General features: G+C 39.6%; 1 protein-coding gene across 1 annotated transcript; it reads right to left on the minus strand.

Annotated features, from left to right (window-relative positions):
- Positions 1 to 12,755: 12,755 nt before the first annotated feature.
- LOC130949628 (uncharacterized) lies at positions 12,756 to 14,689 on the minus strand. Its single transcript, XM_057878295.1, has 3 exons — positions 14,266 to 14,689; positions 13,403 to 13,869; positions 12,756 to 13,250 (listed from the first exon to the last, which is right to left on the minus strand). Exons 1-3 carry the CDS (start codon positions 14,687 to 14,689, stop codon positions 12,756 to 12,758), a joined length of 1,386 nt encoding a protein of 461 aa, XP_057734278.1.
- Positions 14,690 to 14,965: the final 276 nt, after the last annotated feature.

A 14,965-nucleotide genomic window follows, 5' to 3' on the forward strand; every position in this document is an offset into this window, starting at 1 on the left:
TGATCGTGCAAAGGAGTAACAAATGATGTTCTACCTTTTGATGATGTTCCACCTGACTTAAGTTTTGAAGACTTAGAACGTACTTTCCCTCGCTTTAGTAGTTTAGAGGGACTAGGTGAGTATAGAGTCTAGGCTAGCCTGGGTGCCAGCTTAGAGACCTCTTGAACAGGTCAGGACCTGGGATGTTGTATGTATATATACGTATATAGTTATTATTTAGCTATATCTAGGGGTGTTTTAACTAACAGTCTATATTCTAATAAAGGCTGAATCACCGAATGTTGTCAACTACTTGTGATGTGTTTATGTGTGGTTGTTTGTAACTGTTTTATATATTATTAGTTGTGAATTGATTATGAATGATACTGTTTGTTAATCCAAATATTTCAAAAAAAAGTACCTCGTAAAATAGCTACGCTTTTAACAACGAATCAGGCTCATATAGTAAATAATAGATAATAATTAGGAAGACAAGTTGGTAGCGCTCAGTTTCTAGTATGATCATGACGTACCAGAAATTGGGTCGTTACAATTTGGTATCAGAGCAGTTCGTTCCCAGTAGAGCCTGGGGAGTGGACTGACTATGCTTCATTGCATACTCTGCTTGTGTGTCTCATGTCGTTAGGGTATCTTTAAGATACATTTGGCATGAATGTCTATGAGTGCTCATTTTGGGAATGTTCGTGCCTAACTTGAGATATTAAGACTGATCACCTTAATATTGATTGTTTGGTGCGGATAAGACCTCAATGATTGTGAATAGGCATGGTTTAATCGAGCTCCGAACGATGAATCGACGTAAGCCACAGTTATCTTCATAGCTGTTATGATCTTCATGGCTATGGCTGCGTGAGATTTGGATGCTGTAAGGAATGGACTGATCTCTTTGTCAGGATGGCTTGAAGGAAATAGACTGCTTGAAGATGGATTCTTGCATGCGGCTGAAATTTTGAGGGCAAAATTTTCTTTTAGGAGGGTAGAATGTAACAACCCTAATTTTCGAGTACGTGAGATCTTTTCTAAAGATACGGAGAACTCCGGAGGATCGGTAAAAGGAGAACCTTTGATATATCATCAAGTATCTCAATCCTCATTGTCATTATGTCATCTTTAAGCTAGAACCTTTTCCGAGTCAAGCTCGATAACGCAGTCACGAAGAACATAGTTTTTGAACTGTATTGGTTAGGAGTTTTGATCCGGTTTTTCGTAAATAGTCTCAGTTTAATGAACCGGACTCGATTCATGAGAGAAGAGAGACAATAGGGTAATATCATCATTATATGAGTATTAGAAGCTTCTTGAATGATATTATAAGGTTACCTGGTCAGTTTTAGTTAAAAACAGAAAATCGGTTTAACCGGATTTACGGTTTACTGGTGCAGCTTAGCACCAGCACTCTCTGATGACTTTAGCAATGCTAAGGCCTCATTATTCATGTTTTATTCTCATAATAAATATGTTACTAGTGTCATTTATGCTAGTAGCTCAGAAAATAATTTTTAGAGATGTTTTTACGAGTGTTCTGATACACCTAGTTTTAGTTGTTATACACCAGAGATATTTTAATATTATTTTAATCCACCTCCAAGCCAACCAATCATAACTCACCCTACACCCCCAAAACCCCCAAGGCTGCCTCATTTGCTCATTTTGGCCGAAAATAACAAGAGAGAAAAGAGAGAAACTTTCATGAACACTTAATCTTCAAAGCTTGATTTCTTCTGAACCAAAACTCAAATCAAAACTCCGATTTCACCAAAATGATCCTCTCTTCTTCCTCTACATAACCATGTGACTTATCAAGGCTAGAAATAAGGTGAGATGGCTGTCTCCCTCCCTCTTCAATTCGGTTTTCAAGGAAAACCATGCAAAACATGTGTTTTCTTGATGTTTTTCCTTAGGAATCATGCTTAACTTGACTTGAGGGCCAAGAAACGTTAATTTCCAGCAACTCTAAGGTGATATATCTCTTCCTAACATGCTGAGTGAGATTTGGTTAGTTGAGGGTTTTTGGATTTAAAGTTGTTCTTGATGTGATTTAGGAGGAAAAAGTGCTAAAGGACCACCTGAAAGTCTAATTGAATTAGGAGCAGCAAAACCAGGTAGGGTTTGACAAATTTAATCTTGATTGATTGTGTTTGAGTTGTGTAATTATGATATGGTTTGGCTGTGCTTGAAATTGATTGCTTACATGAGTTATTCTTGGTGAAAGTTTGTTGAAATTTTGATGAAATTTGGTGATATTCAAGCTATGAATGTTGTTCTTGAGGGCTGCTGGAAAAACGAACCCTAGGCCCTAAATTGAAGTTCAATTTGTGTTGAAATCATGTGGAAAAGATGGGGTTTTAGTGGCTAGGAATTTATTATGAATTTTGGTAAAAATCGGTTGCTGAAAAGATTGAAAAACGGGTAAAAACAGAGAAAGAATTTGAAGAATATATGAAGAACATGAAGAACACTTTGAGTGTGGTGAAGAACATTGAAGAACACCTTTTAGATCTTAGAAAGGGCAAGGAAGTAATTATTTTGGTGTTTAAGGGGTTGTTTAGTAATTTTTGAAAGTTAGGACGGTTAAAGTAGAAATATTAAAAGTTACCGGGGTAAAAAGTTAATTTTAAAGGTGAAAAGGTAAAGGCAAGGTAATTTTCGAAAAAATAATAATAAAATAATAAATAATAATAAAATATTAAATAATAATATTTAATTAAAAATAATATTTTAATAAAAATAATAAAATAATGCAGAAAAGGCAGTTTTCTGTAAAAGCTTTAGAAAGACAACTTTAAGTGCAGAATCTCATAATTACCTTCATAAAACACTTAGGGAGTGGTAAGAACATATTAGTGAGGCAAAGATAAAAGAAAGATAAAAAGTTGAAGAAAAGATAAGACTCAAAGAAAAAGTCTGTAAAGTTTTAATGACAGAAAAACAGATAAAATTAGTGAACGAACTAGAACAACATAGTTAGTCCTCGAGTTGCGACTAGGGTTAGGTATAATATGAAAAGTTAAACTGTTTCAGTATAGACTTAATGAACCTATACTTGGGGCAGAATAACTATTCATACCGAAATTTACATAAGCTTTAAATACATACGTTAAGCAGAGAAATCAGAGTAAAGAGATACAAAGAGAAAAGAATAATATGATAAAGAGAAATGGTTTGAGCCAAGATATTGTAAAAGTGAAAGATGTAGAGTTTGTATAGCATGATTGAACAGATAAAGAAAGAGGTACAACATAAGAATGTGAAAGTGATGATGAATAATGAGAATGATAATGAATGATGATAATAAGAATGATTATGTAAGAATCTGCTGCAGAGAGGCAGTCAGATAGATGGTGGTACGACCACTGAGAACGCTTTCCTGGGATACCTTGCTATAATGCTTTGCTGTAAGACAAAGGTTGCTTACAGAGGTATCAAGATAAATGTGCTCCTGTAAGACAGAGGTTGCTTACAGTGAGTGTGTTGTGGCTCCTGTAAGACAGAGGTTGCTTACAGTGAGGGTGTTGTTGCTCCTGTAAGACAGAGGTTGCTTACAGTGAGTGTGTTGTTGCACCTGTAAGACAAAGGTTGCTTACAGTGTGTTGGGCGTATATTGGCTAATAAGTGCCGCCCTGCAAGACAAAGGTTGCTTGCAGTGGATACCCTGTAAGACAAAGGTTGCTCGCAGTGGTTATTGCCAACAGAAAAGCCTTATCCAGACAAAGGTTGCTGGGTAACGTCGGGAGCGGGTATGTAACCGACAAATGAGCTCATTACCTGCACTAGGGCCAGACATGCATCATACTTGGTTGCGCATTTCCTTTGTTATGATTGTGGTATGAATGTATGCTTTCCTTGTTTGTATTCCATTCTCTGTGTTTGTGTCTGTGTTTTACTTTCTTGTATTCTTCTGTTTGTGATCTTTTCTGTTTTCTCTATTTTCTCTATTTATCTGTCTTCTGTTTACTACTTCTCTATATTCTGTTATTAGTCTGCTAAACAACACAAAATTAATGAACGTAACTAATAACCCCGGCCCTACTAAGGACTCCCCAGTTCTTACCCCTTCTCTCTCCCTTCCCCCTTCAGATGGAAGTAAGAGTACCTTACCGTAGTTCGTTGATGATGGTTCTGCGAAGAGGACCCTGCTCTAGATAGTCTTCTGAGTCTAGGGTGAATATCGTTCTCTGATTATACGTATATACCATGAGACCAGCCAACGTCTGCACCCCGCTTATCTACAAACTTTAGCCTAACTCCTTCGTACGATGTTGCTGTTGTGTGGCTACTTGATGAGGTACCAGAGAGACGTCATATGGCAATGCCTGATCGTGCAAAGGAGTAACAAATGATGTTCTACCTTTTGATGATGTTCCACCTGACTTAAGTTTTGAAGACTTAGAACGTACTTTCCCTCGCTTTAGTAGTTTAGAGGGACTAGGTGAGTATAGAGTCTAGGCTAGCCTGGGTGCCAGCTTAGGGACCTCTTGAACAGGTCAGGACCTGGGATGTTGTATGTATATATACGTATATAGTTATTATTTAGCTATATCTAGGGGTGTTTTAACTAACAGTCTATATTCTAATAAAGGCTGAATCACCGAATGTTGTCAACTACTTGTGATGTGTTTATGTGTGGTTGTTTGTAACTGTTTTATATATTATTAGTTGTGAATTGATTATGAATGATACTGTTTGTTAATCCAAATATTTCAAAAAAAAGTACCTCGTAAAATAGCTACGCTTTTAACAACGAATCAGGCTCATATAGTAAATAATAGATAATAATTAGGAAGACAAGTTGGTAGCGCTCAGTTTCTAGTATGATCATGACGTACCAGAAATTGGGTCGTTACACTAATCATTCTAAACTTCAAAGGATAAAGTGAGATGCCAAAACTATTCAGAAGCAAAAAGCTACAAGTCCCGCTCATCTAATTAGAACTAATATTCATTGATATTCTGAGATTTATAGTATGTTCTCTTCTTTTTATCCTATTTGATTTTCAGTTGCTTGGGGACAAGCAACAATTTAAGTTTGGTGTTGTGATGAGCGGATAATTTATACGCTTTTTGGCATTGTTTTTAGGTAGTTTTTAGTAGGATCTAGCTACTTTTAGGGATGTTTTCATTAGTTTTTATGCTAAATTTACATTTCTGGACTTCACTATGAGTTTGTGTGTATTTTTGTGATTTTAGGTAATTTCTAGCTGAAACTGAGGGACCTGAGCAAAACTCTGATAAAAGGTTGACAAAGGACTGCTGATGCTGTTGGATTCTGACCTCCCTGCACTCGAAATGGATTTTCTAGAGCTACAGAACTCCAATTGGCGCACTCTTAACGGCGTTGGAAAGTAGATATCCAGAGCTTTCCAAAAATAGATAATATTCCATACTTTATTCGTGATTAGCCGACGCAAACTGGAGTCAAACGCCAGAAACACGTCACGAACTAGAGTTGAATGCCAAAAACACGTTACAACTTGGCGTTCAACTCCAAAAGAAGCCTCTGCTTGTGTTAAGCTCAAGCTCAGCCCAAGCACACACCAAGTGGGACCCGAAAGAGGATTTCTGCATCAATTACTTATTTCTGTAAACCCTAGTAGCTAGTTTAATATAAATAGAACTTTTTACTATTGTACGGGGATCTTGGTATCTGGATTTTACATCTTTGATCACATTTGGGGGCTGGCCATTTGGCCATGCCTGGACCACTATCACTTATGTATTTTCAATGGTGGAGTTTCTACACCCCATAGATTAAGGGTGTGGAGCTCTACTGTACCTCGAGTTTTAATGCAATTACTACTATTTTCTATTCAATTCAGTTTATTCCTGTTCTAAGATATTCGTTGCACTTCACCATGATGAATGTGATTATCCTTGACACTCATCATTATTCTCACCTATGAACGCGTGACTGACAACCACCTCCGTTCTACCTTAGACCGAGCGCATATCTCTTGGATTCCTTAATCAGAATCTTCGTGGTATAAGCTAGAATTGATGGCGGCATTCATGAGAATCCGGAAGTCTAAACCTTGTTTGTGGTATTCCGAATAGGATTCAAGGATTGAATGACTGTGACGAGCTTCAAACTCGTGATTGTTGGGTGTGATGACAAACGCAAAAGAATTAATGGATTCTATTCCAACATGATCGAGAACCGACAGATGATTAGCCGTGCTGTGACAGAGCATTTGGACCCTTTTCACTGAGAGGATGGGATGTAGCCATTGACAATGGTGATGCCCTACATACAGCTTGCCATGGAAAGGAGTAAGAAGGATTGAAGGAAGGCAGTAGGAAAGCAGAGATCCAACAGGGACAAAGCATCTCCAATACGCTTATATGAAATTCTCACCAATGATTTACATAAGTATTTCTATCTTTATTTTCTGTTTATTTATTATTATTATTCGAAAACTCGATAACAATTTATTATCTGCCTAACTGAGATTTACAAGATGACTGGTGCACGAAATTGCAATCACACTTTGCAATCCCGCACAACTAACCAGCAAGTGCACTGGGTCGTCCAAGTAATACCTTACGTGAGTAAGGGTCTATCCCACAGAGATTGTTGGCTTGAAGCAAGCTATGGTTATCTTGTAACTCTTAGTCAGGATATCAAAGATTATCAGGATTGATTGTAAGAAGCAAAAGAACATAAAACAGGTACTTGAATTGCAGTGATGTAGAATAGGTTGAGGTTTTGGAGATGCTCTGTCTTCTGAACCTCTGCTTTCCTACTGTCTTCTTCTTCAAACACGCAAGGCTCCTTCCATGGCAAGCTGTATGTAGGGTTTCACCATTGTCAATGGCTACCTCCCATCCTCTCAGTGGAAATGTTCAACGCACCCTGTCACGGCACGGCTATCCAGCTGTCGGTTCTCGATCATGTCGGAATAGAATCCAATGATTCTTTTGCGTCTGTCACTAACGCCCCACAATCGCGAGTTTGAAGCTCGTCACAGTCATTCAATCATTGAATCCTACTCAGAATACCACAGACAAGGTTTAGACCTTCCGGATTCTCTTGAATGCCGCCATCAATTCTAGCTTATACCACGAAGATTCTGATTAAGGAATCCAAGAGATATCTACTCAATCTAAGGTAGAACGGAGGTGGTTGTCAGGCACGCGTTCATAGTTGAGACTATGATGAGTGTCACGGATCATCACATTCATCCGGGTTAAGAACAAGTGTATCTTGGAACGGAAGCAAGCATGATTGAATAAGAAACAATAGTAATTGCATTAATCCATCAAGACACAGCAGAGCTCCTCACCCCCAACCATGGGGTTTAGAGACTCATGCTGTAGAAGATACAATGAGAAACGTGTAAAGTGTCATGAGGTACAGATACAATGTCAAAAGATCCTATTAATAGTGAACTAGTAACCTAGGGTTTACAGAAATGAGTAAATGACAGAAAAATCCACTTCCGGGCCCACTTGGTGTGTGCTTGGGCTGAGCATTGAAGCAATTTCGTGTAGAGGCTCTTTCTGGAGTTAAACGCCAGCTTTTATGCCAGTTTGGGCGTTTAACTCCAATTTCTATGCCAGTTCCAGCGTTAAACGCTGGGAATTCTGAAGCTGATTTGCAACGCCGGTTTGGGCCATCAAATCTCGGGCAAAGTATGGACTATTATACATTGCTGGAAAGCCCAGGATGTCTACTTTTCAACGCCATTGAGAGCGCGCCAATTAGACTACTGTAGCTCCAGAAAATCCACTTCGAGTGCAGGGAGGTCAGAATCCAACAGCATCTGCAGTCCTTTTCAGCCTCTAAATCAGATTTTTGCTCAGGACCCTCAATTTCAGCCAGAAAATACCTGAAATCACAGAAAAACACACAAACTCATAGTAAAGTCCAGAAAAGTGAATTTTAACTAAAAACTAATAAAAATATACTAAAAACTAACTAAATCATACTAAAAACATACTAAAAACAATGCCAAAAAGCGTATAAATTATCCGCTCATCAATGACCATAGCTTGCTTCTTGCCAACAATCTCTGTGGATCGACCCTTACTCACGTAAGGTTTATTACTTGGACGACCCAGTGCACTTACTGGTTAGTTGTGCGAAGTTGTGAAGAAAGTGCTGAGTTAGTAGATGCACATATCAAGTTGAATGCCATTATTAGAGATCACAATTTCGTGCACCATGGCATGCCCAACTTTATTTGGCCTCCTTAGGTGCTGGTGTGCCATGCCTCATTACTCATGTGGCACGCCTTAGTGAGAGTTCTTGAGCTGGCGTGCCACGCTTTCGATACCAAGTGGCACGCCCAGCTTTTGCATTGTCTCCTTGTTCACTGGCGTGCCATGCTTCTTTGCTCAAGTGGCACGCCCATTCAATTGTGGGTCTTATAAGCTTGGCGTGCCACGCCTTGGTCCTCAAGTGGCACGCCCAAGTGAACTCTGGGGCTGGTGTGCCACGCCTTCGACACAAAGTGGCACGCCATAGTGATGGCTCTTCTAGTAACGAGTTTGCGTGCCACAACCCGCTCCTGGTGTGCCACGCCCCTTTGATGGTCTTCAATTTTGCTCTCTGGAATGTTGTACTAGCGTGCCACGCCAACACATTTTTGTGGCGTTTGTTCCAAGTGGCGCGCCTGCTTCACACGCCCTACTTGTTTTGTTGTTTTCTTTCCCATTTTTTGATGTCTTCTCCACCTGAAATCCAGTACAAACTCATTTCAAATATTCATCAATTAAGGCATGAATTGCAATGATCAAATGAGATTATGCCTCTTTTATGGTTCTTTTTATGCAAGGAAAAGAGTAGATGATGTAAGTCATCACAACTCCAAACTTAAGCTTTACTTGTCCTAAGCAAATCAATGTGAGTGGTCTTTTTGGTGAATTGAGACTTAACCTTGAATGTATGCACTATAACTAGGAATTGGACTAAGTGCTCAACACATGCATGAGTGCTTTGAATATCACAAAGAGCTCCTAGATCCTTAAGGGTTTTTCTAAGTATGTGTCTTAGGGGTCCTTTTCGTTGATTGTCACCTTGAAGTAGTAAGGGTTAACTCTTTCTTTCTCTTTTGTGCTTCTTTTCTGTTAATTGACCATGACGCTAAGTGTTTTGTCTCAAGACAACCCTTTAGTTAGGCTTTCAATCAACACTCCCAAGTCAGTTGACTTTAGGGTGCTAGGTGTTGAAACACCCTGAGAATTTTCTTGCCCAGGCCTCTGCCTGACACATCTTCACCACAAGCATCTACTAGGGGTTCTAACTCTTTTTGAGTTTTTCAATGTTTCTATTCCCTCTTTGGTAGTTGATGCTCAGAGCCTTGGGTCTTTGTTGCTTACTACTTCTTGGTTCTATAGATATTTAAGGAACACCCCTCAACTTCTACTTGTCATGCCTTCTAGGACTAGTTACTTTTCATGACTCATTTTTTTTCTTTTCACTTCATTCAAGGTTCTTCGCTTAGTCTTTTGTTCCTTAGTTCTTTTGAATAAGCTTTCTTGGTCTTAGTCTCATTTACTCTTATTCACACTCACAACAACTCTTATGGAAACAAACTCTACTTTATTAATGAAAATGAAGACTATAATTATCATTGCATTTTCTTTCTTGCTATCAAAGGACTCACAAAAGACTTCAAGCAGAATAAAACATAAACTATCCTAACATTATCAATTATTCTCAAACATAAAGTAAACAGATAAAAACTTAAGCAGAATTCAGAAATTTGGGAAATGTCAACCATGGAACTCAACAACCTTATGCAGCTTCTTCAGTTCATTGGCCCCATGCCTTTGTCTTTCTTCTTGGAAGGGGGGAGAGTCATCTCCACCCTTTTTGGAGGATCTTTCTTGTGCTTTCTTGTCCTTGGGCATCTAGAAACCCAGCCTCACCATATTATCTCTTTCATCCTCCATATGCTTAGCTAGGATCTCCTCTTGTCTAGCACTCAATTCTTCTAGCCCTTGCATAAAAGATGGGTATCCGGGGTTGATGGCGGCCATAGCATTACACAAGTGATTCAGCTTCGCCTGTGTGTTGATATCATATTGTCTCCTTAAAATGGTTCGGGCATCATAGAGATGCCTGAAATCAGCAAGGTTCCTCTGCTGCCATTTGTTTTACTCCACCATCTTGTTAAGTGCACTTCGCACCTCACCCCAATCAAACTCCTCTTGCTGCTCCTTCCTTACTCGCTCAAAACTTTCTTGGAGGTTGTGTATTTTCTCATTCACTTGGTTCCATTGCTCTCTTTGGCTACTTTGAAATTGGTTGACATCTTCCCTCAATTGATGCAAATCTCCCTTCATTTGGTGCATGTCTCCTTGCAGCTGCTCCCATTTTATTCCTTCAGGAAATTGTTGGTATTGTTGGTATGGTGGTGGCTGAAGCGCCAGAAATTGTGGTTGCTCCTCTGCCTCCTTTTCCTCTTGCTGTTGTGGTGGTGGCACATGAGCGTGAGCTCTATGCTCTCTAGCCCTTTAAAGTGGATTAATGGCCAACAGCTTGGCCATCTTCTTGGAAGTTATAGGCTTATCTTGCTTCACCAACACCTCATCAATCACCTTCTCAACTCTAGCGTCATCACATAGCTCTTGTATGATGCTGGAGAATGCCAATCTTATGCTCTCGTTAGTGCTTTTCAGTATTTTGGTGATGTTGTTGTTAATCAACTCCCCAACATTCACGTTCTCTTCCTTCATTATAATGTATATAAGTACAGCCCTCTCCTTGGTCACCTCAGATGTGTTTGATGTAGGGATCAAAGACCTTCTCACAAAGTCTAACCACCCCCTAGCTTGGGGGCTCAAGTCCCTTCTCCTCAGCTGGTTGGGTTTTCCATGTTTGTCATTGATCCACTGCATATTTAGTACACAAATTTCATTCAGGATTTCATCAAATTCTGGGTCTGGTTGCTTCATCCTCTCATCATAACTTCGAGTGGAGTTGACCCTTTTCAACATCAGCACCCTTCCTATGTTAGAGGCACTATAGTCAATGGTCTTCCCCCTCACATAGCTAATATACCCATAAGTTTGCCCTGGCTGTGGCACGGCATTGGCATAAAACTCCCTTACCACTCCTTCCACCACTTTCTTTGGTGGGTTGCAGAAGAGTGCCAAGCCCCTGTTGTTGATCTCAATATTGATCTCAAGGTGCTCATTCCTTCCTAGTTGAAAGCTGACCTCTGGGATGATCTCCCTCTCACTCACCGAACCATAGAATTGGTTTTGGTTGAATGCTATACTCATTGAAGTTTGAGCTTGAGGAACCTGAGGTTAGTTCATTGGTCTTTCTTTTCTTTGAGGTTGAGGATCTTGGTGGTGCCATTGGGTGGAGAGAGAGAGAGTGTGTGTGTTTGAGGGTTCTGAGATATTAATGGAGTGTTACAAAGAAACACAAGCAAAACAAAGTTTTGCCCCAACACCAAACTTAGCACTTGATTGTCCCAATCAAGTAGAAAGAAAAAGAAAAAGAAGAACGAGAGAAGAAAGAAAGGTCTCTATGAGTTTGTTATGTGAAGGGAATGGGAGGGGATTTATAGGAGTGAAGGGTGTGGTTTGATGGTGGGAAAAGAAGGGAATTCAATATTTTCCACTTGGGGAGTGGCGCCTAGCGTGGGAAGAGGCGCCAACCCTTACCCCACTTTGCTCTCTGAATATGTTGAGTTCCAAAGTGTAAGTACACTTTGACCTCCTTGTTCTCCATCAAGTGGGCCCCATTCAATCTCCTAAAAAAAGAAAATGAAAACCCCGTTAGTAATGACAAAATAATCCTCCATATTCCTTTTCAATGCTAGTGAATGGAGTTGCAAATGATAGGTGTCCCTTGGGACACCAAACTTAATTCATTTGCATCTCAATAAATTGGGTTCCTCATTGGGTTTTTAATGTGTTCATGGGGAAGAAATAATTTCAATCCTTTCACATTATTTGCGTCTAATCTCCCCTAAACACATTAAAATTCTCATTCAAGTCTCCACCAATGTATTAAATGCTTCTAAATTGAGTGGTATTGGGCTTGCTGATTAATTCTCGTATGGTAGTGGCCACACCAAACTTAATCTCTGGGCTTACTCCTTAAAAATTTAATTTATCCAAATACTTGTAAGCCAAGATCAAGTTGGTGAGTGGCCACACCAAACTTAGCTTTTTAGCTATTTTTTAGCCCAATCACTCATCATCATTAGTATATGCTTTCATCCAGTTGCACTTTCGAAAATAGCACACAATTTACTCATAAAGCTATCGTAACTATCAAAACTAAAATTAACTTCCTAAGCTAATATTTACAATCTACTTCTAATAAAGCAATGAATCAAAAGGATATAAAGTGTTGGGTTGTCTCCCAACCAGCGCATCATTATCGTCACTAGCTTGACGTTCTTCCTTTTTCATTTGAGGTGGTAGCTCACTCTTCTTTCATCCAGTGAGTCCCCCAGGTAATGCTTGAGTCTATGTCCATTTGCAGTGAAGGTTCTCTGTGTTTTGTCCTCCATGAGCTCCACTTGACCATAGGGGTACACTTTGATGATGGTGAAGGCTCCAGACCATCTAGACTTAAGCTTCCCAGGGAAGAACCTAAGTCTAGAATTGTACAATAACACCTTTTTGTCCTTCAGTGAACTCCCTCTTTGCTATCTTTTGATCATGCCATCTTTTTGTGTTCTCTTTATAGATCTTTGCATTTTCATATGCTTGGTTCTTAAATTCTTCCAGCACATTGAGTTGCCTCAGCCTCTTTTCTCCAGCAGCTTGCTCATCAAAATTTAGTAGTTTTAGAGCCAGAAGGCTCTATGCTCCAATTCAACTGGCAAGTGGCAAGCCTTGCCAAATACTAGTTGGTATGGTGACATCCCAATGGGAGTCTTGAAGGCTGTCCTATAGGCCCATAAAGCATCGTCTAGCTTCTTAGACCAGTCCTTCCTTGAGCTTCCAACAGTTTTTTTGAGAATCCTTTTTAGCTCCCTGTTGGAAATCTCTGCTTGCTCGTTGGTCTGCGGATGATAAGGGGTTGCCACCTTGTATTTGACTCCATATCTAAGAAGGAGTGCTTCCAGTTGTTTATTGCAGAAATGTGTCCCTCCATCACTAATGAGTGCTCTGGAAACTCCGAACCTGCTGAAAATGTTCTTTCTTAAGAAGCTCATTACAACCTTGTTGTCATTTGTGGTGGTGGCAATAGCCTCCACCCACTTTGACATATAATCTACAGCCACAAGTATATAACTATTTGAGTAGGAGGATGGGAAAGGCCCCATGAAGTCAATCTCCTATACATCGAATAGTTCTAGCTCCATTATAAATCTCTGTGGCATCTCATTATTCATGGGTAAATTGCCACCCTCTGGCATTGATCACACCTTGACACCAAGTCCTTTGCATCCTTGAAAATGCTTGGCCAGTAGAATTCACATTAGAGTACCTTGGCTGCTGTTCTTTCTCCACTAAAGTGGCCTCCATATGCAGATCCATGACATTGCCAAAGCACCTCTTGTCCTTCTCCATGGGATATACACCTCCTCAAGATCCCATGAGCACACTTTTTGAACAAGTATGGCTCATCCCAGATATAGTATTTGGCATCATTGATGAGCTTTCTCTTCATATGTTTGTTGATGTTCGTTGGTAGTTCCCCAATGGCCTTGAAATTGGCTATGTCAGCAAACCAAGGGGTCTCTTGTATCACCATCAATTGCTCATCCGGGAAGCATTCATTCACTGCAAGATGGTGTGCTCCTTCTTCCTCTTGTAGGATCCTTGAGAGGTGGTCAACAACTTTGTTCTCTGCTCCACTCCTATCCTTAACTTCGATGTCAAACTCTTGGAGTAGCAGGATCCATCTTATTAGTCGTGGCTTGGATTCTTGTTTTGTAAGCAAGTATTTGAGTGCTGCATGATCAGTGAATACAATTACTTTAGAACCAATGAGATATGATCTAAATTTATCAAAAGCAAAGACAATGGCAAGTAATTCCTTCTCTGTAGTGGTGTAGTTCCTTTGATTTTCATTAAGAACCTTGCTGGCATAATAAATGACATGCACCAATTTATCTTTCTTCTATCCTAAAACAGCCTCCACAGAAAAATCTGATGCATCACACATCAACTTAAAGGGTAGATCCCAACATGGTGGTGCTATGATAGGTACAGAGGAAAGTTTGTTCTTAAGCTCCTCAAAGGCTAACATGCATTCATTATCAAAAACACAAGGCACATTAAAGACAAGTAGGTTGCTCAATGGCTTGGCAACCTTAGAGAAGTCTCTAATAAACCTCCTATAAAAACCAGCGTGTCCCAAAAAGCTTATGATTGTTTTGACATTACAAGGTGGAGGTAACTTTTCAATCACTTCTACCTTTGCCCTGTCTACTTTTATGCCATTCTTTGAGATTTTATGACCAAGGACCACTCCTTCTGTAACCATGAAAGGGCATTTTTCAAAGTTTAAAACAAGGTTGGTCTCTTGGCATCTCTTTAGCACCAGGGCTAAGTGATGCAAGCAATCAGAATATGTGTTACCAAATACGGAGAAGTCATCCATAAACACCTCAATGAACGTCTCAATCATGTCTGAAAATACAGAGAGCATGCACCTTTGGAATGTTGCAGGTGTATTACACAGTCCAAATATTGAGAAGTCCCCACATTCAAACTCTAAGTTTGGTGTTGAGAGGCCCTCATCATTCTCTGAACATCTGTGAAGCTCCATGAGAGCTCACTGTCAAGCTATTGACATTAAATAAGCGCTTATTGGGAGGCAACCAAATTTTTATTTATCTATATTTCTATTGTACTATTATATTTTATTACGTTTATGATCATGTGGAGTCATAAAATAATTGCAAAAATTAAAAATAAAATAAAAAATAGCAGAAGAAAAAGCACACCCTGGAAGAAGAGCTGTCTGGCATTTAAATGCCAGAAACAAGCATCTGTCTGGTGTTTAATGCCAGAAACAAGCACCAAGCTTAAGTTTAACGCCAGA

This window comes from Arachis stenosperma, chromosome 9 (assembly GCF_014773155.1).
Source record: "Arachis stenosperma cultivar V10309 chromosome 9, arast.V10309.gnm1.PFL2, whole genome shotgun sequence".
Classification (NCBI taxonomy): Eukaryota; Viridiplantae; Streptophyta; class Magnoliopsida; order Fabales; family Fabaceae; genus Arachis; species Arachis stenosperma.